Raw genomic sequence first — 26,350 nt, 5'->3', positions numbered from 1 at the left:
TTGATTTTTTCCTATTTTTTGGTCCCAGAATCCTGCTGGTTGCCAAGTATAATGTATCCTTAAAGTTTACTGAACTTGATGTATTTCAGATACAGCATTAACACTACTAAGCTGTTATCTAACTACAGAATAGAGATGTTCCTTCACTTTTGAATGTGTTTTCAATGAGAAGGAAAAAATTACATCGTTGTTGGCTCAAATACTACTCAGACATATACCTTAAGTAATTCCATTGAAATCAATAGAACTGCTACAGCAAGCATTAGAAACCTTCTGTACCAAAAATTGCAACATCATTGCTAAGTATAGTGATCCAGGGCTGAAGGAGATGATTAAAAGAGAATGCTACTCCAAGCAGGTCCTACAAAGCTCCAACAACCTGAAAAAGACACAATGGATCTTGTCCATTGCAAAATATTTGGATACTTTAAAAACATATCTTATTACACATACTCTTAGGACACTTTTGGGCCTCTTCAGTTTGGCTTGTTCATTCCTAGTCCATTAATACCTCTTCCTTACTCTCAGCTGTCTGGAGGATTTGAAGGACAGACACTTCCTCCTCCTTCCCCATCATCTGTACACAGCCCATCCTCCAATCTCAGCCCTACAAGTGATGGGACCACAGAGTGTACACAGCTCAGAGCCATGAAGTTCCCCTCCCTGGCATGGAGTTAGGATTAAAAGGCTCATTGGTCGGAAGAGACCAAGAAATTTCAGCAGGTTCTTGGCTTCTGGAGCAGGAAATAACTGCATATGGCTCAGTGACAGCAAGATAATTTAAAACTTGATGGGAAAAATGTTATCTTACAATTACCTTGGGGAAAAAGAGGATCAGACACCAACATTTTACTACCTTTTTTTCCCTTCAATTCTTTCTATCTTGTTCTCATCTCTACCTTTTTGTTTAATGTATTCTCATCTCTTTCTGTTTAGAAACATACAGGATTTTTTAAAGTAAAATCATATCCATGTAATCAAACTGCAAGCTACCACACTCTTCTAAAGTTGTTTAAAATTTTCAGATTCTAAAATTCAGATTTCAGAATCTAAAGTGAAAAAGCTTTTTAGCCTGCCTGATTTTCTTGTTTCTATGTCTCTGACTACGCTGAAAACAAATGTCTTGTTACTGAACTTTGCCATCAAATCCTCAACATCTGCAGAAAAATCAAGACTGAGCATTTTCTACTCTAGACCAGCTGACAAACGAAACAAAAGAAAATGCCCCAGAGGAATAGTTTGCAAACGTCAACAAGGGTAAGGGATCATTAGAGCCTGAGATGATAGGTTACCACATGGGAGGGTGTAGTGATCTGGTGTGACACACATTTACGTCAGGGGAATCATCTCAATCCCTCTGAAGAAAGCCTACAGTAAGTACAATATGCATACGTTTGTATTAGAGAAGCGTTTTATTTATTTTACCCTGCAGATTGAAAGCTGAAAAACGGAGAAAATGTTCAAATGAATCTGGATAATCCCAGAAGAAAAAGTAGCAAATAAAATCTACAAATTAAGGCTTTTTGCTTTTAGGATATTTCAGATGATTTGTTTGTAATCATAATCAAGCTCTCAGTGACTGTGTTGAGTGTTACAGAATAATGATGTGTAGATAATTCAGGACTTTGCAGTCTTGAAAAACGACATGTTACACTAACATGACAAACAGATTGCAACAAAGAGAAGATGGAACCATTTCTTACTTATCAGTATCATCACCATGAAAGAAACATTCTGCTTTCAAAGACTAAAAAAAAATAATTATAACTTCAGTAAGTGTAAATGAGCAGAACGTATAACTACAGAATTACAGACAGCTCTCTGTGAAAGATGACAGTACCATCTGAATGTCTAAACTAGACAGTTTTACTATTAAAAGATTTATAATGACAGATAATTATAATCCATAGGAATTATACATTAAAAAAAAAAATTATCTTTTTGACTGCTGTGCAACAACAACAAAAAAAAATCCAAGACATTGTGGAGTTCAGTATTCTTATACAGGCATTTCAACAAATGCAAAATTTTAAGCCTCTCTCATAGCAAGTACAGTATCAAAGATATTGGGCCAGACTTATTTTCAGGCAGCAATACATGCAACTGGATTTCCAGAAATCTCTAAACAAGTCAGGCACCCAATTTCTTGCAATGAAAAGAAGTTAAATACCCCAACTATGAGTAACAATTTACCATAGCTCAAGTGAGAATGACAGTTAACTCAGTTGTGGAGACTCAGCCACTTTTGACCTTAAAGCATCATCTGCACTGTGTAATGAAACTCTGATTTAACGTAAGAAATAATTCACGAAGGTTATAGTATTGGACAGTGAGGTCACAAAAAACCAATATAAAAAAAGTGATACATACCAGTTGTTCCTGGCTGAAAACAACAGTGTTCCAAATGAAACTGTTTACATACCTCTGACTGCTCTTGTCTAAACCTCGAGAACATGGTGTGACAGGCAACATCAGACACCAGCACCAGAACATATTGCCAAGTCACGGCACCTAACAGTACACATACATCTGGAGCTGTGATCATTAAATACCCTAGCACATCAGCATCAAGACCACTTTTATCCACAGTGGTTCTCCAAGAGATTCCACAGAAGTCAACAGGTCTAGCCCTCAATAAACTGATGAATTTCTTGTTTCTGTATATGCCTATCAGCATATCCTCACACTCCACTATGCCAAGAAATCGACTGCATGCTGACTTCAGGTATAGAAACTTTGATACAGGCTTCACACAGACTTCTGGCTGTACTATCAGGCACAGATGGTTGCCCCACTGTAAGGATCTAGCTGACCAAAACATTCAAACACAAGCAAGAGAGCTAAACCACAGTACACCTGCAGTTAGGAACTGTAGAAAGATTTGGTGACAGAAAGCACTCCTTTTAGACGTTAGAAGACAAACATGCTTCAGACACACATCCATACAGAGAGCAGGCTGCACAGACAGTTTCAGAAGGAATTTTCTGCTCACTGCCCACCTGACACATAGATACCAAAAAAAGGAAAAAAATAGTTCTGGAAACATCAAAAAACTCTACCAATACAGACATACAAGCTTAGAGTGAATGAAGAACTGGATGTGTTCATGCAACAAAAAATTACTTTCATGTGTTTTTTTATTTAACTAATAAAATCCAATGCAGATGGTAAAATAATTGAAACACTAATAAGAACTCAGGAAGTATATAAAGAAATCAGCTGGGAAGCTAATAAACCATATCTAACACAGCAGTAAGAGAGAGTGGAAGTATCACTTCTGTTAGGGGAATAAAGGGAACCAGAGCCAACTGTACCTCTTCAACATGGCTGAAGTTGCCACCTGCAGGGATAAGGAGCTGTGTCTATCTCCCAAATTGTCAATCTAAGAGAACTGTTAATGATCCCACACTGAGAGCAGGCAACCAAGTGAGAAACCTATTCCTGCAAATAAGAAACAGGTAATTCATAATCTAAGCCCCTTCTCCACATGCATTCAAAATGGTTTTGGAACAGTCACAATTGAGGAATCTTACATATTGTCAGTTACAGCATCACTCTTCCCAACTTCCTTAGAATCACAGAATCATAGAAATTTAAGGGTTGGAAGTGACCTCGAGAGATCATCGAGTCCAACCCCCCTGCCAAAGCAGGATAACCCAGGGCAGGTCACACAGGAATGCATCCAGGTCGGTTTTGAAAGTGTTCAGAGAAGGAGACTCCACAACCTCCCTGGGCAGCCTGTGCCAGTGCTCTGTCACCCTCACAGTGAAAAAATTCTTCCAAATATTTATACAGAACTACCTCTGCTCCAGTTTATAACCATTGCTCCTTGTCCTGTTGTTAGCCACCCCTGAGAAAAGCTTGTCTCCATCCATCCTCCTGGCACTCACCCCTTACATATTTATAAACATTAGTGTGGTTGCCCCTCATTCTCCTCTTCTCCAAGCTGAAGAGCACCAGCTCCCTCAGCCTTTCCTCATAAGGGAGATGTTCCACTCCCTTCATCTTGGTTGCTCTGTGCTGGACTCTTCCAAGCAGTACCCTGTCCCTCTGGAACTGAGGGGCCCAGAACTGGACACAATATTCCAGCTACAGCCTCACCAGGGCAGAGTAGAGGGGGAGGAGAACCTCTCTCACCCTACTAACCACCCCCCTTCTAATAATGCACCCCAGGATGTCATTGGCCTTCTTGGCCACAAGAGCACATTGTTTCCTGATGGTCATCACTCCATCCACCAGCACCCCCAGCTCCCTTTCTCCTATGCTGCTCTCCAACAGCTCAGTCCCCAGCCTATACTGGTTGTTCTGGGGTTGTTTTTTCCCAGGTGCAAGACTTTACACTTGCCCTTGTTGTAATTCATTGATTAATGACATTTAAAAAATGACATGAATGACAATCCTTCATCAGGCCTACCATATGGTTCTGTCAACACCTCAACACCAACACACGTTTCTTGCATAAGCGTCACACAGCCACCTGGAAGAAGAATTGGAAAAACTACTCCATGATGCAAATACCCCTTAAAATTTTCCTTTGTATTCTGCATCTGCCTCATCATGGAACACCCAGGCTGCATCAGTTCATCTGTTTGGGTCTCACTTCCACACAGGCATGCGTACAAGGCCATCCAACTTTCACAAGCAATAAATGGCCAGCAGCTGTAAGTCATTCAAGATCTACTAGAAACTAGAAACTAGACCATTTCTAAACATCAGGCCACGTGTTTTGACACCTAATTGCAGGAGTGAGATGAAGTTACAGAAGAGCACACCTAAGAGAACAACTTAGTAACTATGTGATGATCTCATGGTTTAAAAGACAAACATCCAAATTATCTAAGACCTCAAGTGGAAAAAAGAGACACAGAAACAAGATTCAAAACAGAGTTTAAAGAAGATGCAGCGGGAGAGGGACAGAGATGCAAGGATGAGTAAGAATACTGGACAAAGACATCAGAAGGCTACTGATTGTGATCTACTTTACTGACATCTCTAGGACTACTTTACCTTTCTGCTACAGTAGAAACAAGTTCTACTAAAAAAGAAAAAGTGATATTATTTATTACTGATCAAAAACCCAAACTGCATATTAAGAAAATAATTCATGTAACTCACAAAGATTTTAGCTAAAACATATCCTGTAGTGTTCACTCCTACTGCTAAAAAACCCCAGAAATTAAATCTTAAACTTTAAAATACAGCTGTCAAAAAAAGAGAAAAAAAAAAAGACAGTCGCTTCAATGTGTTTTTCCACTTTCCATCATATGAACAGATGGCATTATTAAAATTCTAGTAGAATAAAGTATTTATAAGTTCATCAAACAACACTGACAACACAAAAAAAGAGTAATACTGAAAAAAAAAATGACAGGATTCATAATAATATAAAAGTTAAAATAACAGTTATAAACCCTCATTTATGAGTTAGTATACAAAAACAGTAATGTCAAATTAAACAAGAAATGCATTAAAAACTCTATAAAGCAGTAATTTATTTTCCAAGCTAACTTCTAATTTACTCTACGTATTCTGAGCCTGAATTCTATACAAAAGGTTTCAAGTTAGACAGCTTAGAGGGAAAAAGCCTGTTGGTTTTGCTACATTTACATTTCTTTAAACGTATATGTAAAATTCATAATACAATATTCAATAAGTAACAATTAAATTACTCTAGAAATAATCCCAATGGAAATTTCATTCTTATTATTTGTGATTATGGTCCCAGAAAAATTTTAAAAAGATCAGTCAAATGAATCAAGAACACCTTTCAGTGCTTTTAACTGCTGTGCCAGACTGGCTTCTTTGATACCTGAGATGCTTTCTCTGCTCTTCTCTTCACCATCTTGAATTATTATCCTAAGAATTAAGTTAGGGATTGTATCATTTGTAACTACTTCTCTTATTTTCTATTGTCTTTCTTCCAGTCCCATTAATGTCTTGACTTGGTAAAGAGCTGTCTGGTAGTATTCTAATTTATTTGAAAAAGATGCAAATTTCTGTCACCTTCAAAAAGTGACAAAATTGTTCACTATAAAAAGAGATAGCTAACACACTGAAAATTCAGCTATCACTCCCAACTAATCTATATCAGTTCCCATACGTGCTCATTTATTCAGATGTACAACAGTTCTCTCTGAAATTTTTGTTAGTGCAACTTTTGTTATGTTTTAACTCCTTCAAGCACTCTGAGAATGGTCTATCCAGTCTAACATGTCATTCTTGGAAAGTCCTCTCTTTGATACCCAAATGGAATATTATTCAAAGAGGGATGTATGTTTTTTCAAAATATGTATTGTTTCCAGAGTTGAAGGAATTGCACAGCACTTCTTTCTTTCTTTTGATAGATTTATTACCTTTAAACCTTATCCAATGTTTTGCCAGTGTGCACCTATTACTCAATCAAACATAACTGATGCAATCTCAGATTAGGATATTTGAAACTCTTTCTTCCTGAAAACCTGAGCCTATCCAAAGAGGAATTGCAAGGTGCGGGTCCACACCAGGAAAAATCAACTTAAGCCTGAGCTGTCACCTCTGCACTTTTCCTGCTGCCTTGGGGCATTTTTGAGCTGCAGCAGCTCAGTGAACTGTAGATATAATCTACAATTACATAAACACAACTACCAAAGCAAGCAAAAAAGCTGAATATACACACCCAGGGATGGAAGCTGAGGGCAGGCAGTCCAAGCTTAGATAAACCACAGAGCTATTTCCTGGGAACCAAGATGTTCTGGTTTGAATGAATACCACTTGAGCAGACAGGACTCTTTGACATCTGTTTCTTAATGACTGGTGCCTTCTAAAAGACTGGTGCCTTCTATTCAAGACTGGTGCCTTCTAAAAGAGCCTGAGATTCTGAAGACTCTGAAGGAGGTATTGCGAGTTGCCTTTCACAACATGACTGATAATTGGTTTTTAGCATAACAAGTTCCTTTATATATAATAGTTTCATATTAAAAAAATAAAAAATAAAAATGCAATTATGGCTACCTTCAGGCAGGAGACACAAACAGAGACATTCTCTTCAGTGAAATGTAGCAGTTCCAGAGATGTCTAGACTTAATGGGTTCTTTAATTTAAAGAGTATGATGGTCTACATCAAAATTCTTTACTATTTATTAGCTTCCTCTAGCACATTACCGGAAAGAACAAGAAGTTTTAATGGTTTAGATATCTGCACAGGATGCAAAGAGAGAATGAAAGAATTCATTCTACTATCTTCAAATCCCGAAACAGTTTTTTAACATTCAAGAAAAACACAGCTAAGTCATACAACTAAGCAGCTTTTGTTGGTCCATCTTACTTTTAAATTATTTACGATCGACTCTTTCAATGAGAAGATTTTTAGGAACAGTCAAACTAGGGAGGGGTTAAGATTTAGAATTATTGTTATCTTGCTCCTTCTGAATTATTTAGTTACATCTCAAGAAGAAAATGAGCACAGAGAAAAAAATCACTTAGAAAGCCCAATGGCAGATTCCCTAATTTCAGTCTAAAAGATGTCTGTGATTCCAGTTACTGATTTATGCTGTATTATTTTCTTTACTACTTTCTTTTTTCATTATAATTCCAGGTATAATGAAAGAACACAAAACTACTCCCTAATTTACTTTTGGTTGCTTTTCTACCATAGTATGGCAATGAAATTGGCTAAGGTATGTCCACGATGTCAGTGAGAGGGCATGAGGTGTCAATTTCCAAGAAAAATCCTAGCTAGGGACTGAAATTTTTACAAAGAGACTGTAGGAATGAAATTAGTCTATTATGTTTCAGCTTTGACTTGGGAGAAATATAACCTACATGGCTAGAGAAAAATTATTTCTGAGAATATCTAACAGAAAAAATTACCATAAAATGAGAAGCTATGGCTGGATGCTGTAAAGGGCTGGATGCAGCCTACCATGCAGTAGGAAGTCCAAAATAATAGCTGGCTTTCTCGTGCAAAAACTGGGCAGTAAGCCATGTGGTGAGACTGGGTAATGTCCCCAAAGATAAATTCACACTGACAGCATATGGGGAGGTTTATTTGGAGTCTAAAGAAAAATAATCATTCAATTTAATCTATCACTTGGTCAATGCTAGTCATAACCATATTGTACAGAATTTGATCCAATTAAAACAGCACAACAAATACTCAAAAATTATTAATGTCAGAATCCTCTGTTCTTCTACTAAACATCATTTTATAATTATCAAAACAAGCAAAAAATCCTGGTTAAAGGCTTCATTTCTTCTTTAAAATATTATCAGTCACTAGATTTATTTCTCATTCCATATATCTTTCAGTGATAGTGTCCTTTAATTTGACATATAAAAGGAATTCCCATGACCTTGAATCAAGTCCATGACTGCAGGCATTCTTTTAGAAATTCTAGGTTGTCAGCTCAAGTTAACAGCTAGTATTAATATAAGTAATGTTTATTACTTGAATTGCAACTATTTGTGTTCTGAAATTCATGTTTTCTTTAAGCTCAAAGAAACCCAGACTCTATAGCATTCTACCTGATAAATACTCACAGTTGGGAATGAAAAACAACAAGAAATATTCCGTATTTGTTGGAACGTATGTGCTTTTAATTAGTTGAAAGGGAGGAATCTCCTAGTGTGCCACATCAACACATTATTCAAGCCACTCCTCCATTTTCTGTTCCATGTGTATCCACTCCCCCCCCCTTTTTTTTTTTTTTTTTGTCTGCTCTCTGTCCTATGCTGCCTCGAAGGGCTCCAGTTTCAGTACATAAGGCAACCCATAAAGCAACTGCTAGATAAAATGCTTCATATTCCTATCTTTACCAACTATGCTAAAAACGTAGTAGCCAAAAATGTTTACAAAAAGCATGAGTAGGATAAGCAGGTAAGTCTCTCTGATGACAGAGCAGTTCAGTTTGTCATCTGTTATGGCACAATGACTTTGAAACACTAATTTTCAGAGCAGTGATTTTTCTAGTAAATGCTAAACCTAGTAGTGGAAAATTTATAAGATACTAAATTTGTACAAGGACTCAATAAGGAAAGGATTTACAAGCAAGCTCAGAGGGTTCTTCAGATACACATTCAATATGAGAGGCAAGAGTAAATACTTAGGTACTGACAATTTTTTTAACACAACTACCCTTCACAGACCATATCTTTCTGGCCAGTCACAGACACTTCATCTCTAGCAGCAAAACAGAAAAACCATTGTATCACCAACTCAAAAAAAAAGCATCATTGCTCAGCACATACTTTGCAGCTTTTCAACGTACCATGAGAAATTCCAGATATCTTTCACTGAAAAAAAAACTCATTCTGCTTTTGCATAAACCTAGACATTTTTGGAGCTATGTGTTGGTTTGGTTTGTTTTTCCTGTCTATACGGATGCCAATATTTGGAACTCAACATGTGCTTTGTGGAATCACTAAAAGGAAAAATTGTGAAGATTAAAGATGCCACATGGAAAAAGTTTAATTAAATATGATCTCTCTTGTAACTAATCAGAGGTACTTTCAAAGCAGAGGTCAGACTGAGATGAAAACAGGATTACTGGAAGGTCAGAAGAGAAATTCAACAGAATTCACAACAGAAATTCTCTAGATTCCTCATCTGTTTTCTGAAAGAAACAGAAGAGTTACCAAGCCAGTTTTCACCAATTGCTCCTCCAGGTTTGGATCATGGACATGTTAAAAAAAAAAAAAAAAAAAAAAAAAAAAGTGTTTTCAAAAACTGAATTGATTATCTGATGCAAAAATTCCAAAAGAGGCCCCAGTAAGAATCAATAAACACCTGCCCTTCTTTCATTGGTTCTCCTTATATAAATCTGTGCTCTTGCCATTTACCACAGCAATGATCTTCCTTACCCTTTTGACAAGTACAGATGAAACCAGGAAAATAGTAACGTTAGGAATATTTATTAAAGATTTTTCTAAAAGGTAAAAGTTGAGTCAGTTGAGTCACCAGAGCTTTAATAATGAAACTTGATATCAGTCAGAAAGCCCCTGACCGCCTGGCTTTGAGACAAATCTCATCTAACTGCTGCACAAAGGGCTTTAGACAAGTGTCTCAGTTTCTGCACTCTTTAAGAAAAGTCATCTTCAGAAAGAGCAATGAAATACAGACAGCCATATCTGAGGGATTTGGACATATCAAGGGAGGAAGAACATTGAAATCAAGTGAATTTCTTCCACCACTGTGACCTTGAAATGAAAATCTACTAAAAACTGTGTATAGTTGTATATCACTCAATAATCTTAGAAATATATAAATATGTGATTACTTTACTTATAAAAAAAAATTAAAAGCCTAAGGAGGCAGGGGAAATTAAGAAACATCAGGCTTTAATTCTTCCCATTTATCAAAAGGCCTAAAGTGCACACTTGGGTAGTCCTAGAAGAGTTCTAGAAGCACCTCCAGGTAATTAGCTGATAGACAGCTCCATAAACTAACAAATGAGAAGTTATCCACATATATGAGCAGAAATATTATGGCCACTGCAAATAAAATGTTCAAATAATCTACACCATCCAGGAAAGAAACACAAGTTTGGTGAATTTCTTCCAAGTGTGTTTAAAAGCATTGTGTTTATGTCCCTAAATCAAAGGGCAAATCTTGAAAACATTAAAATAAACCTTCCTGGAAAGGGACTCATAGTGTGTGTGTATATATATATATATTTATATATATATTCCAAAATATGAGTTTATCCATTCTCAGATCCGAAAGACTTATTTGTCTGTTTGTCAGTATTCAGTTCTGAAAGTGGTCAATGAAAGATGCTGGACTGGCCCATGTCAGACAATAGTATTTCTGAGATTTCTTACATTTTTTTGACTCTCTAACACTGCCCTGTTCTACCTATTGTGAATGGAAACACCAAACATGGAGAGTCTAAAATGATTTCAGACCTACTAAAACCACATTGATTTATAATGTGATAAATGTTATTAACCAGTAAATCCAAGTGGTTTTGATTAAAAAAACCCCAGAACTTGATAAAATACCAAAAATACTCTTTTCCTATATTACTTACTGCCATTTTCACTGTGCTTGGTGTATACATTTGGCTGCTACAATAAGTACCCTGAACAGTCAAATATATCAAACATTTACTGTCACTGATGACAACCTCTAAGCAATGCTTTTTGAGGAACACAAGCATGTTGGTAGAGGGGACAATAACAAAATAAAGAGTAATAAAATTTTGCTTAAGAAACGTAACAGGCAATAGGGAAAATTTGCATCACTCCTAAAGCACATTTATATGATATACATGATGGTAAGCCAGCAGGTATCATCTAGAATGACCCAGTGTCCTAGGTTATACAGTGCAGAGAGCACATTCCAGTAATTTATACCTTAAAATGAAGTAACCTCCTCTTGTCCTAAAGAGGCATCCACTGTGTGGGTCAAAACAACTCTGATTCAAAAATATGAGTCATTTTGTAGTTACTAGATTTGAAAGTTGTTTTGAGAAACCTCTGTAAGTATGATACAGTAAATCTAAAATTATTGCCCAGCAAGTCCCCAGGAACAGACATCTCTTACAAATACCTGATGCACTGCATGAAGACGTTTGAGTGTTCACAAGAAATCCATATGTACTGAATTAGTATAATTGTTGTGACTTGCCCTCCCCAGTCACCAAATCCTAATGACATTGTTACACCCAATTATTATAAATCTCTCAAAACCTCACACCCATTCCTTCTGCCCCACCTATTACTGAATTGTCTCTTATTTTTTTCCTAACCTTTCTTTGTCATCAACACAATCATCTCTTTCCCTTTCACTCCCCATACTTATCTAATGAGAAATGAAACAAAACTGGAGCCCTTTGGGGTGAGGACCAAGCATCCTGTAAAAGAGTTCTCTTCTGTTAGCTGAATAACCAAACAAGCACACAAAACATTCTACCTTTAAAAAATTAAGAAATAGAAGAAAGTTACTCTTTGCTCAGTGTTAGTCAGCAATTTCAACTGGACAAAGATAAACTTCTTATTCTACAAGCAAAAGAAGTTTCACAATCTTATCACTTACGGGTATATCTGCATAGTGCACATTGAAAAAAAGAAGTATTAGCTCTGTACTACAGCTAAGCAACATGAGTCTGGAAAAGGTGCTGTAGCCAAAGGGTTTGAATGATGCCTTAGTGTTAAAACTGAAAAGACTTCTTGCAGCTTACCTAAAAAGATCCTTAAACAATGTGCTATAATATAAAAACACAATTTCTTTTTCAGCATATTTAATTGTGTTATTAAGACAACTTGACTCACAAGTCTAACAATGGATGGTATTTAAGTCCCAGAGAGGCAGCAGAAATATAATGATAGAATTGAATGCCTCAACTCTGCTAAATTAAAAGTCCATCTAGTTAACTGTCCACAGCTCATTTATGGAAAAAGTATGAAGAAATTACACTGCATGAAAAGGAAAGAGTACAGACTACAGATGCAGGGAGTGTACTTATTCTGGTATGTTCTCAGAGCAATCAAATGCTTATGAATTTTCTCAGCTGGAGGCTGCATCAGGATCATAGTACGTAACAGCTTTTGATGAAGTATTTTTTCCTTGGAATGTGTCTAATCATTTTTGAACCCATTTACATTTTAACATTTAAAATATCTTATGCTAATGAGTTCACAATTTAGACATGAGTTGTGTGAAAAGGGACGTCCTGTTGTTTCAAATCTGTCGCAAGTCATTTCACAGGGTGCCCTTCAGTCCTTCTGTCACAAAAAGGGTAAATCTGTCAAGTGTCTTCATCATGACAGTCATAATTATAAAACTTCTGCTACACTTCAGGTCTTCTGCAGAATCAAGAATATTCCTCTGCTTTATAGCAACATCATAAAAGTCCTAACAGTGTGAAGATAACAAGCAAAGCAGGCTTTATAAAGAGGTAATATTGTTATCAGGAGCCGGGTGTTCATGTGGCAGAACCGAACTAGACTCAGCAGACAGTGCAAAAAATTCAGACCTTGCTAACCTCCCCTCACCACAACATCAAACCTCCTACAAAAGAGCACAAGACCTACGGATACTAAATGAATATCCTCAAATGTCAAATACTTAGTTCAATAGGCAAAAACTTCTTCATGGAGTTAATAAAGAAGAGAAACTCAACATTACTGTCAAGAAAAGACTGTTCTTCAAACAACTAGTACTTTTTTAGCTTTTCTGTCGTGATCCTTAAAGAATTCAAGTCCTTCAAATAAATTTATACCTGTTCCTAACCCAAGTTGAGACCTGTTTTATAACTAACTTCCCACAAAACCTCCTTACGCCTGAGCTTTAAGTGCTCTACACGAAAAAAAAAAAAAAAAAGCCATCCCTCTCAGACCTGTAGAAGACTAAAATCTACGTCTTCCTCATCCATTATCAGCAGTCACTAATTTTGCTTAAATTGTCTAAATGATTAAAATACTTAAACTCAGTTGACTATTAAATACGTTCTCCATTGATAAAGCCAGGTTAAGTGGTTCCTCCAGTCCTCACATGCTGCTAGTTGAACAGTTCATTGCCCCCATAAGCAGTGCTAATAGAACTTCTAGTTTGCTGCATGTTGGATTAAGAAAATAAAAATCTACATGAAAAAAATATTTCCTTTCTTGCTTGTTTTTCAGCCTTACAGAAATACTGACTTTCACACATCTATCCAACTTTGCTCTTCTGTGCATCCTGACAGGGTGACATTACTTTTACAGAGCACATGAACTTCAAATTAATCACGAATTTCCCCAATGTGTTTCCTCTTTGGTTGTATTTGGCTTTACCTGTTCCTAAGCTGAAATGGCTGATTTTCCCACTATTTTCACAGCACCTCTCCTTGAGCTGCATTAACTAATTCAGGCTAGACTAAAAGAAGAGAGGAAATAGGGCTGAAGACTGGACTTCAACATCACTAGTACCTGATTAACTTTTTGCATCCACAGCATGGCTCGGATGTCACCAATTTGCACTTTCCCAAAACAACATTTGGGCTCAGATGAGAAGACTAGCACCTGCCCAGGACCATTCCAGGAGGTAGTCTAGATGCAACATCATATTTGAGAGGAAGTGAAAAGCAGTTTAGACTTGTAGATGTGACTTTTGTCATGCTACTTGGCCTTAAAGGCTAAGATCAGTCAAAATTTCTCTTTATCTGATACTTTATTCTTCAGCTACTCAGCCTTAGGGGGTTCTTTTGAGCCTTTATACACCTGGTTCTAATTTTCAGTACTCCTGAAACATTATTATCCTATTATGCATCCATTTTCCCAGAGGGTTTATGAAAATAAAAATCCTCTCAGACTACTGAGATACTTCCATGATACTGATGGCCTTTGTAGTGAACACTACAGTGAACACTGTCTAGGCATTTATATGGTTTACTTCACAGTTTTTAGCAATTTAGAAATCTGTAGGAGGAATTTTTCTCTAGTTCCTGTATCCTTGAGTATCACTGAAGAAAGTTCATCTTAGTGCTCTATGGCTTTGTGCTTTATGTGCTTTTTTTTAATTATCTGAAACTTGAGCTTTTGAACCAAATTATTTCTATCCATATGCTTAATATTGTGAAACCATTTGAGTAATATCTGAGAAATAAATCTTCCTTCAACAAAAGCCTCTAGCAGCTAAACAGAGGTAGCAGAGTTAATTTATGCACAGCATATGTCTCTCTCCTATAACATACTTTAATAAGTTTCATCACCTGAAGCAATAATTTAGGGAATGTTATAGCAGTAGACCAATGGGAATTAAGTCATACTTAGTCCTTCCTCTTGGTGAATGAAGTGGGAATGCATTTTAATATGTATTCCTATAAAACACTAAAAAAAAAAAAAATCTAGTTTATTATAGGTTGGTTGAAAGTTCATTGCCAGTCTTACGTTCCCATTGCATAGTATGAGGAGAAATTTTTGAGGAGTATATGTGGAGAAAGCTACATCTTCAAAGCACTAGACATACCAATGATCACTTGGACAGATGAAGTGAGTATCTACTACTCACCATGAAAAGTGCACTCTTTGAATCAGCTGCCCTAAATCTAATAGCCAAGTACAGGACAACGAGTCTGAAACTCTTATCCAAGCACAATACTTTGAAAGATAAAGTAACTGAATTATCATCATTATAAGCTACAGGATGACACACTGAAAAGTGACAGTTTCCATTAAGCCTATACTATGCATATACTGATGTCTGTGCTTTACTTTTTTTGGCTTTACAATCTGAATTCAAAGTCTTAAGATAATAAACTAGTTTTAGAAGTAACTTTCTGCTGAAAATCTTTCTGCTAACAGCCAGTATGAGATTAAGACAAATACCACTATTTGCTTTCACCCACAGAAACCTAAAATCATCCATTTACAGAGTATCATTTATATCCCATTAGCCATCTCCAAAGTAAAATATGAATTTTCACTCATCCTCAAGGCTTATAGTACTTTACGGGAGATAAAAGTGATGGCAGAATTTTTAATCATGTATTGCATATGGAAAAGGTATCAAGAACTTTGCAGAATTGAGTTTTCATTACTGGCATACAGAAAATCCATGAATAAATATGGTACTCATCTTTTATTTGTGCACATGTAGTGTACCAGGCTATTAAGCTGCATGACCACATACTGTGTTTTCACCAAAGATGCAAGTTTCATTTAATGGACAGAACAAAGCAATCCTAACATATATTTTACATTTTGTTGTTTTAGCCTTATTGGTCAGTGCTTGATTACAGGCCATATCTAGCCAACATTTTCCAAGTTAATACTTTCACATTTGGAGTAAAAAGTTACTGTCTCATGAAAGTTAATGACTATTCCTTTGTTTTTATTTACTGCTTTTTCAGGTAACAGACCATGGGAATGTTCCTACTCCATTTTAATGCAGGTAAAACAGGTTAGCTTACATTGCCATAAATAATCATCATTAAAAAGTGTCAGCAATGTGGATATACAGCCTCCACATGTGACTGGAATGCAGCTTCTCCATCCATTAGTGAGGTTTTGTCTTTTTCCTTTTGGTTGCTTAATTTTTACTCTAAACCCAAGGATCTCATAAACAGGGGGAGAAACAATCTGAAAGCAAAGAGCAGCAGGGTCAGGAACCATTAAGGAGTAATGCCTAGGAGGGAAATGGTTTTGTACTGCAATACTATCTCACTTTATAGAAGACATTGATAATCTGGAAAGGTTCAAAATGTAAACCAATGAGAAAAACCGGGAAACCTGTTTTTCAACAAGATACTAAAAGAAGCTCCGTAACTTAATTTAATTGAAAGATTAATAAAATTATGAAAATCAGAGTCCGTGTACTTTCCAACATAGCTAACATACACCAGCAGAAAATAATTCAATAAAGCAAGGCTTACAAATAAGAAGTAGTATTTTTGACTAGACAGAAAAAAATCATTAAAACTCTTTATTCAAGCCTAAAAAATCACAACAAACATCAGTTTAAATACACGATGAGAATAATTTCTCTAGATATAATGTGATTAACATAATTAAATCAAGTGGGAGCTCAGACCAAGTAGTGACGTCTACTTCCTAAGGCCAAACATCTCAACACTGAAGGATTACCCTCTGCAAATCTCTGACCATGTAAGCAATTCTAAATATGCAGGCAAGCTCAAGAAAAACAGAAAAATCACCTCCCTCACCTGACCCACTCAAAAAATAAAAAATAAAAATAAAAAAAATTCAGACAATAAACTCTCACATACTGCAGCAAATTAGAAGAAAACAATCCAGAAAAAAATTTCAGCTAATGTACCAGGCTTATTTTTGCCACTGTTTGGAGTTTGTTAGTGATAGCCATTCAAATAACAAGGAATAAAACCAGTAAATGCTTCAATATTGCACACATACTGAACAAAAAAACATTATTACCACTCAAAGCCTCAGCGCTACCTTCCAAGGGGCCACTACTCAATATTTCTGATAATAAAACATAAACCAATTCCTGATCTATCTGACCTATATTTCCTTTCCACTAACTTTTTTTTCTGCCCAAAAGAACAGCCTGAGAATGCAATAGAGAGAAACATTTCTAGTAATCCCTCACTATTTTCACAGCCGAAATTAACCTACTTTTTAAGTTGGCTTGCTTATGATTTACTTGGGGAAAACAGTTAAAGCTCCATTGAACAGGACACACACAAAAGATACAAATTCACCTCGAAATATTATACTGCTTCAGGAAATGATGCGGAGATAAAATAATTTTTTTTAAAGCAACAGCACAATACATCAGCCTCCCCAGAATCAGCATGAAAACTTTTCTGTACCTGTGACAGATGTATGCCATTTTAATCATCTAGACTAGAATGGCATTACCAGTTTAATCATCTGGACTAAAATGGCTCTCCTACAGCTCTGGGAAATACCATCAGTTCCACTGTCTGCCTCTGAAATACTGATGCACGAACATAAAATTTCTAGACACGTGAAAAATGGCAACCTGTAAACTACTTCATGCAAAAGTCTACCGATCAGTGTTATCTCTGTTAAGTAAAGACTGCACCAAATACATGGAGGAGCAGGTTCTATGCAGTGAAGCCCCCAGATATTATCGCAACTTTTTCTAGAAAAGCATCCACAATAAAAACAACTTTTATCAGGCTGGATATTGCCCCAGAAACACAGCACCTGTCACCATCGTAACAATTACATTGGCTCAGAGCAACAAGACCACCTAGCCCAACATCTTGTCTCCAGAAAAAAAAAAAAAAAAAAAACTCCAAGAAAACCATCAAAATATGTAAACGGTGAAGCAGGGAGGTTTGGTAATAAGAAGCATTAAGGCTTTGGTGTCAAGGGTGCAACTCATGCATTACCCAAATCATTCCCACATTCAATCTTGCTTTTTGGCAAGCATTTGTTGCCTGCTTGGGTATCTAAAACATAAGCACAGCAGGGATGCATCAGAATGAAACAGCATGTCTGCAGCATCAATGAACTATTAAGACAGCCTAATTATAAATCAAGGAGGTCATTAACATGCTGCCATATCAGCTCTTCTTGCCGAGGTTGGGGAGATGTCAGATTTGCAGCAAGCTGCGGAGTATGTCAGCAGTGACAGTCTCCAGCTTCTCAGTTTCTTTCATCTAAATCCTTCATTCTACAATTACTACCCTATGTTACAAAACAGGTATTTCTGATTATCTGGAGTGGAAGTGCCAAGTCCTTTAAAACTAACAAATCGAGCATAGGCTCAATGATTTTTATATTTTTATTATATTTTTATTTTTTTAATCTGGCAGCAAGCTGACATATTTAGCATAGATATATATAACTTTCCTGTTTACATTTATCTTTTCATATATTCTATTCCTGCTCATGGAAATGCATGTTAGCCACCCTTCACATATATAACAACCTTAGCCAAAGTACAAATAACATTCCTCTACACATCATAATTCAAAAACTTGAGTTAATATTTACAAGAGAAAAAAAGGTGTAAATATGATTTATTGTGGAACTGTGTACTTCAGTATTGCTTAACAATAAATACCTAACTACAGCCTTCCTCTCTGAATAGAGCCACACACTGACATCTCCCCAGGATTCACTGCTTTCTGGCAGGATTGTAGCAAACTTTAAAGCACAGCATGTTGATACATTAATACCCGAAAATGCACCACCAGGAAAGAAACAGTTTTCAGTCTATTTAGGATGACAGAACCTTTTTTTTGAATTTTAAATGATGCAGCCTAGCACAGTTTTTCTTTGGTATTATCCTGAAAAGACTACTAAACAAATTCTCTTCATGCATATAGACTCAAAGTCTAGGTATGATGAAGTCTTTTCACAGAATTGCAGAAATGTCATTGCTGGAAAAGACCTCTAAGATCACTGCATCCAACCATCAACCCTTCCCCCCGAAAATAATTTTTTTTAAAATTCACCATACCCACTAGAACATCCCCTGAAGTGCCTTATCTACACCTTTTTTTAATACCTCCAGTGATGGTGATTCTACCATCTCCCTGGGCAGCCCATTTCATCATCTGACTACTCTTTCAGTAAAGAAATTCTTCTTAACATCTAGCCTAAACCTCCTCTGGTGCAACCGCAGGCCATTGCCTCTAGTCCTACTATTGTTCACTTGAGACAAGAGGCCAGCACCCACCTCACTACAACCTCCTTTCAGGTAGTCATAGAGAGTGGCAAAATCTTCCCTCAGCCTCTCTCTTGCCACAGATTATATTCTTCCAATCCCTACTCTAGCAAAGGAAAAAAAAAATAAATAAAAAGACTAAAAAACCTTACTTGTCTAAAGACCACAGAAGGTATCAGGCTTTAACAAACAGGCTCAGGCACCAGAGCCATTTCAGTCACTGCTCAGGACAGGCAATAAAGTAAGAAAACAAAAAATGTGTTTAATCTGAACAAACCATATCCGTTCTGTGCTCAATTAGCTCACTGAAAGCTATCAGAAATGTTACTTAAAAATTACATATAAAGGTATATTGGGAAGACCTAAAAGAACATGTGGGTGAGGGACTTTATGTAGATGTCTTTCCCCATAAACTCTACAATTTTCTACCAAAGGGAAGCTACAGAGATTTTCCAGATGGATAAAATGAGTGTACACAGAGATGACTGCTTCCAGTTCCCTGCCAAACTAAAAGCCATACAGTGTACCAAATCTGACTGCCATCTGACTACCATCTTTGCCCACTTCTAGGGCACATGGTAGAAAGGAAAGGGAAAAGGCTGAAACAAAAACAGATGAGCTAAACAAAAACAGGACAACCAACATTTGATCTGAATTCTGAACCCACAAATAGTTGTGATACTGCTTCACAAGAAACAACACAATAATGAGATATGCCATGAGAAAATTATGCATTCAAATGACTAATGAACAACCACATTTTACACTGAAGACAGACTTCTTACAGTAATTACATGAAAGCAGCGATGAACACACCAGTTGATTGTGTAATAATAAAAAACAAGTATTTTGAATGTTCAAAAATGTTCTTTAATTGATACAATCAAATAAAAACATAATAATTCGCATATCAGCAACATTGTGTCTCTCAAATAGCACATATTTAACACTGCCATTAAATTAATGGATAAATTAAGGAAAGCACAACAGGAAAAACCAACAATCCACAAAAGAATATATGTAAAATTACTTTAAAAGTTATTCCATGCCTCTGTTTACGTAACTGACATCAGACATTATCAGAAAATTGACAAATTTGAGGCCACTAAATATGAGGCCACACCTCAAATACTGTGTTTGGTTTTGGGCCCCTCCCCAGGACATCAAGGTGCTGAAGTGAGTCTACATGGGCAGTGATGCTCGTGACGGGTCTGAGGAAAAAGTCTTGTAAGATGCACTGAGGGAACACAGGTTGTTTAGCCTAGAGAAAAGGAGGCTGAGAGGAGAGCCTATTGCTCTGTACAGCTACCTGAAAGGAGGTTTTAGAGAGGTGGGGGGAGGGAGGGGGGCAGTATCTTCTCCCCGGTAATAAGCAAGAGGACAGGAGGAAATGGTCTCAAGTTGTTTCAGAGGAGGTTTAGATTAGATATTAGAAACGTCTTCACTGAAGGCGTTATCAAAGACTGGAATAGACTGCCCAGGGAGGTGGTTGAGTCACCATACCTGGAGGTGTTTAAAAGATGTGTAAATGCAGTGTTTAGGAACACTGGACTTGGCAGAATTAGGTTAATGGTTGGCAGAGTTAGGGGATGGTTAGATTCAATAATCTTAAAAGGTCTTTTCTGACCAGAATGATTAAGTTATTCTGAACACATTACATAATACATTGTCTTCCTGTTTCAAACTTAAATTAATAAATGTTACAGCAGTATTACACCAACATTATATTAAGCTATTAATTTTCTAATTTCTTAACTTTTTATTTTCCTTTTTTAAACAGGTCAAATATTAAATTTTGAGGTCTTGTAAATGCAGCAAGTCCACTGCACTTAATGGACAGTAACTTCTGACTGCATGTAATCCATGTCACATTATGTACTGAATGAACTATGCTATATATAATTTTCAACTTTAAAAGTTTTTAGAAGTTGTGTTATAGAACTACTTAAAGCCAGTGCTTGCATGGTGGCAAAGCACCTCAAGCTCCCACTATAAATAGCTTCACATGATTCTGGCAAGAATTAAGGGAAGAAAATAATGTATAAAGCTTTTCGTGAGGTGTTCCACTTCAGTTATAATAAATAAGCACATGACCGTGTACTTTGATGAACATGAGAGCCATTCCCTTAGGGAAGTGATTACTTTACTCCCACAGAGAAATAGGCAATAGAGGCAGCTTTCCACTTAGAAACTCTTTCAGTACACTTTGTCCTCTCTTCCTATACTAAAATGCTATTTAAAAATTAGGAAACACCTTTGAAATTCAGTATACGCCATGTAAACAATGCACATCTCACAATCAATGTGCCTTCAGACTCCTATTGTGGTAAGTCTTTGAAAAATATGGTTAAGTTTGGAATTCATAAATATTTTCTCTGAGAAATCTGTTGGGAGATCAGAATCTATTTGTCTATTATGGCTTCCATAATCTTATAGCTCTCCTTACAATCACCTGTTGCTTTTGTGTGAATTAAAAGGCAGAGGACAAATGGAAAATGACTTGTGCATTCTGAATGACTTGTGCATTCTATAGTATACCAAGGCATCTGGAAAAGAAAAGATCTCCTGCTGGGAGATTAATCCTACAAGTAAACTGGAAAAAAAAAAATATATCTTTTTTTTCTACCAAGATGTACCTTTAATGAATCTTTGCAGCACGATCATATATCTTATTGCTATAACTTACACTACCACCTCAAATGAGATTATATGAGCAAAAGCACTTTTTACTGTATCTATATGAAGATGTTTTTCTGATCTATAAAATTCATAAAACATCCCATGAGGCCATAATGCATGAAATACAGATCAGATCCCAGACGACAAGAAATAGGCTTAATATGTGTACAAGTTTCTTCCACAGCTAGTAAATAAGCAACTTTCAAGAAGAGTTCAAATGAACTCTAAAATTTATAATCAGTTTTTTTAGTCAAGACACCCTCTTACTTGGTTAAATTTTGTTTGCAAAAATCAATCAAAAATACTTGGCATGAGAAGCAGTTCTGTCTGTGTTACAGTGTCACTCAGAGTCCTGCCTAACTGAGACATGATCTGGGTATGAAAAAATTAAAAAACAAACACCAAATTGGAAAAAAACCAAACCAAACCAAAAAACCCTAACAACCTCTTAGAATCTACAATCTCAGGTACATTACTATCAGCTTGTCATGAGCAACTTTCAGGCCCACATTTATTATGATAGATGCAGCATTTATCTAGTATACACTGACAGAAGTAATAATATTCTCTGATATAGTCATACCTCAAACACTGCAGTATTTACTGATTGCTATCTTCATTAATACTTTTGGGTGGGTTTTTTTGTTTTTTTTTTTAAATCCATCTAAACGAACTCACTCAATGAATCTCAGTCACAGATAATTTTTGGTTCATTTACATCCAAATCAGACATTTCAGTTCATGCTAATGAAATTCAGATAAACTACCCTGGCTGCAGGCCCATTGACTTCTGGCTGGAGAGCACACACAGCTGGATGCCTGCAAGTCAGGCAGGCCACGATTTCTGCATATAGGTTAACGACTGCTTTGCGTCACCAGCAACTAAGACTACAGACACAAAGCCTGAGGTTTCAAAACAGAATTCTGCCTGCCTGGCAACTTTTTAATAAAAACAAAGCTTATTTTTCTACGTAATATTACATGATGCGAACACTTGCTAAGGAGATTACACTAAAGCAAGAGCGATGGAGGGAAAATTATAGCCCTGTTGATGAAAAGTAACTTAGGATGCATGTTCGCTTTAACTCACCACAAATCCATGCTGACACCAAAAAAATCAGTTCCACCAGTTCCATTTTTCCAGCATCATACTCTTACCTCTTTAGACCAACAAAAATGTAACGCTATCTTAGTATCAGATTTATAGTCATCATCACCAAAAATCTGGCTCAATAGAGATTTTTCTGTCCATCATCCACCATTTTCTTTTTTTATAACTCTGCAGAAAATACTCAGTTTTCTTCTAGGAAGTTGCAATAGCCCCTTTATTTAAAATGGAATTACCACCATAACTTCAACTTCCAGCACCTTACAAGTCAGCCACAGAGCAATGCACAAGCAGAGTAGAATCAGTGTTTCCTTTCCTCACTTTCTTGGTAATCTGCTCTTTTGTATTTTATCAGGTACATTCCAGATGAATTACATTAATCTTATGTTTGCACATAATCTCTCAAAATTTAAGGTCATTACGAAAATTTACTATCATTGTGAACCCAGGCTGACTCATACTGAGCAGTTTCCTGGGCCTAGCAAGTCAAGGATTATAGCTAAAGCAACCCAACAGAAATACCTCCAAAATTCAACACATTGCTTTATAACCTCCATTAGTTATAAAATTGGTATCTAAAATTGACTTAATATATGTTGCAAGTAGGAACTTTTGAGATGGTATATCCACTATTTTACTGAGACTTACAACCCACACATAGTGCATAATTTTAATTCAAAACTTACTAATTTTAGATCTAAGAAGACCCAAATATGTTCTCAGAACATATACTAATATAACAGAAAGTACAAGCTGGTGGAAATGTAGTTGCAATTCAGAATGGGTAATCAGAACATCCAAAACTAATACCAAAATAGAAATGCCAAAAGGCTAAAACCATTTTTAAAGAATTGTTAACCTCTTTTGCCTTTGAAAATATGGGGAGACCTAAACACAACAATTGTAACAGTCAAGTTTTCCCAAAACTAGTTTTCATTTTTAAATCTACAAGTAAGAGCTGAGCTGTTCAAAGATAAGTATTAATCACAAATAAAAAGAACTTACCTTCCTGTCTGTTATTTTTCCTTTTTAGCCATTTTTCCACAGTTTCCACACTCACACTTTCTGACACAAACTCATCCAGTACCTGGGGGTGAAGAGAAAGATAGGCCTTCACTTTTTCATCCGTTAAACCTGAAAGACAGAATATTAATTAATTACATTATTGTTACGAAATTCCTCCTATGAAAGATGCCCAGATGCCATAGCAATCAATATTCTTATGTTTAGCATGCTGATTGAATACCTGACTATTTAAATTGTCTCCCCCCAGAGAGAAAAATACCCAGTCAAAAAAATGAACTGTCATAAAGACAATAGTAGAAGTAAAGTCTATTCATGCGAGATATTGAGTACAAAAAGTTCCCTACAGGAGTATACATAAAGATTACATTGAAGAAATGGCCAGGAAGAAATTTATTACTAAGATCATGACTTTAATTACTTATTGTCAAGATATGCAAGGTGATATATTGATAAAGAAAATAGGTAGAGGGAGATAGACAAAAGGGAACATGTATTTCTCACAGAGCATCAAATCAGATATTCTCACTGCAAGCGGCAATGAAAGCAATAAAAACTATTGCACAACTCCAAAATCAAGTTCAGTGTTTAAATACTGCAGTTACTTAAATAACTTTAGAAATAGAAACTGCTTTCACATGTACGCTTCCTTAGTAGTTCAGTGTTCAAAATAAAAGCAATTCTGGATAAAAGGCCTCAACAACACGTGCAACAAAAAGAAAACTCCAGTATACATTTCAGAAAAAGAAGCAAAATTCAGAATCTCAGAAGTCTGACACAATCATAAATCAATTCACAAATTCATAAAACTACAACCTGATCACAGTCTACACAAATTCCCAAAACAAAACCACCAGCTGCAGAGAGGAGAACCCAAGAGTGCCAAGGGCAAGGTGGAAGCCCCACATGTCCATGTCCCAAGGGGCTAAGCTATAGGCTGCCAAACATGTTGTACACACACCAAAGTACAAAAGCCTTAATGAGGTCTGAGGGGAAGAGGAGTAACAACTGCCTATAATGACTCTAAATATGCTTTCTCTTCAGTGGTGTGTATGAAAACATAATTGTAAATTCTCCAAAGAAAACGGCCTGGGTGCAAAAGAAAAACTCTTCTCCGAACAACTCTGACCTCATTTGGAGAGTATTTGTGCTATAAAATAAGATCAACTTTCCTATTTTATGCTTTGCACAGTATCAGAGCATGCTGGAAACAGCTATAATGTAATTTAAATGCTAGTCAATGACTATAACCTTTAAGATGTCCTACAGATGTTTACTACAAAAGCCTTCAGGAAGCAATACCGGAACACAGAGCATCAATGTCTACTTGCAGAGCTCCAACCATAGATGCCATTCTCCCCACACCAGCTGTACCATATCATTCTCACCACCAGCCCCAACCTGGTTTAAAACATCTTTTCTATTAATCCGCACCGGCAGTAGTTCCCACAGAATATCATAGCCTCAAATAACAACTTACTCACTTACAGTCACGAATCTCCAGATCTGGACCACAACAACATCCTGACTTTCATTAGTAATGAAGGAAAAGTTCTAACTCAGGAAGAACAGGAGATGATCAGCAAGTGGGGGAAAAACAAAGAAATAAAACCCTACTACTTTGATTTCTCAGCCCACAGATGGCAGTTTGTAAATTTTTTCATAATGCATATATAAAGAAGTTTGTGTGTCACATGAATGAAAAGATTCAGCCAATGCAGGTATTGCCTCACATACTGAAAAACAGACTAACTAATATAATTTTGTAATTTGCTCAACTAAAAAAAAATGCAATGTATAAGTAAAGTAAATCTTTCTAATAAAATAAGTAAATCACATTAATAGAATTCGAAAAGAAAACTTATTTGGAGAATCTTTCATAAAGACTACAGTGTTATAAAGATTCACCAGAGTTAACCATCAGAAAGTCATCAAAATTTATCTGCCTTTTAAAACCTGAGTGAAAAACAACTACTACAAGTTTCTCACAAAATGCCTGTTATTTCCAGGTTGTCTTTGGACTGTAAATGTAACTTTTTGCTTCTACTAGTAAACTAGAAAAGTCCTACCAAAATTCTATAGGGGTTAATTTGTGTTTTCAGTCAAAGTAACCTTAAGTTTCTTATGAGTGCAGTCTGCATTTCTTGACTTCAATGGAAATACTTAATGCAAACTATAACGGCTCATGGGTTTTGTAATATACCAATCAAAATTCAATAAAATGCCAATTTCAAATACAAATCCAATCTGTACATCAGGAGTTCAATTTCCGTTCCAGATATCCCACAGTTTCAGCAACCTGAGTGTGAAGACTCTTTTTTCAATATCAGATTTGTAGGTGTGAACACACAGAACAAGATGCTTCTTTTCATGCATTCCCAGAAAGCATCGCCTCATACCTGGAATCTCCCTGACCTTCAACAGAGCTGTGGCAATTATCAAGAGGCACCATCACTCAGGAG

General features: G+C 36.3%; 1 protein-coding gene across 3 annotated transcripts in view; it reads right to left on the bottom strand.

The window, feature by feature from the left end:
• Positions 1-26,350, bottom strand: part of PDE10A (phosphodiesterase 10A) — a 361,597-nt gene that overhangs the window by 81,517 nt on the left and 253,730 nt on the right. For all 3 annotated transcript variants that reach the window (XM_071740425.1, XM_071740424.1, XM_071740426.1), the window contains exon 2: positions 23,871-23,999. In XM_071740425.1, the coding sequence (XP_071596526.1) occupies positions 23,871-23,999 (129 nt within the window). The remainder of the gene's footprint in view (positions 1-23,870; positions 24,000-26,350) is intronic.

This window comes from Heliangelus exortis, chromosome 3, assembly GCF_036169615.1.
Source record: "Heliangelus exortis chromosome 3, bHelExo1.hap1, whole genome shotgun sequence".
NCBI lineage: Eukaryota > Metazoa > Chordata > Aves > Apodiformes > Trochilidae > Heliangelus > Heliangelus exortis.
The sequence above is the reverse complement of the archived record's forward strand: the minus strand, read 5'-3'. Positions and strand labels throughout refer to the sequence as shown.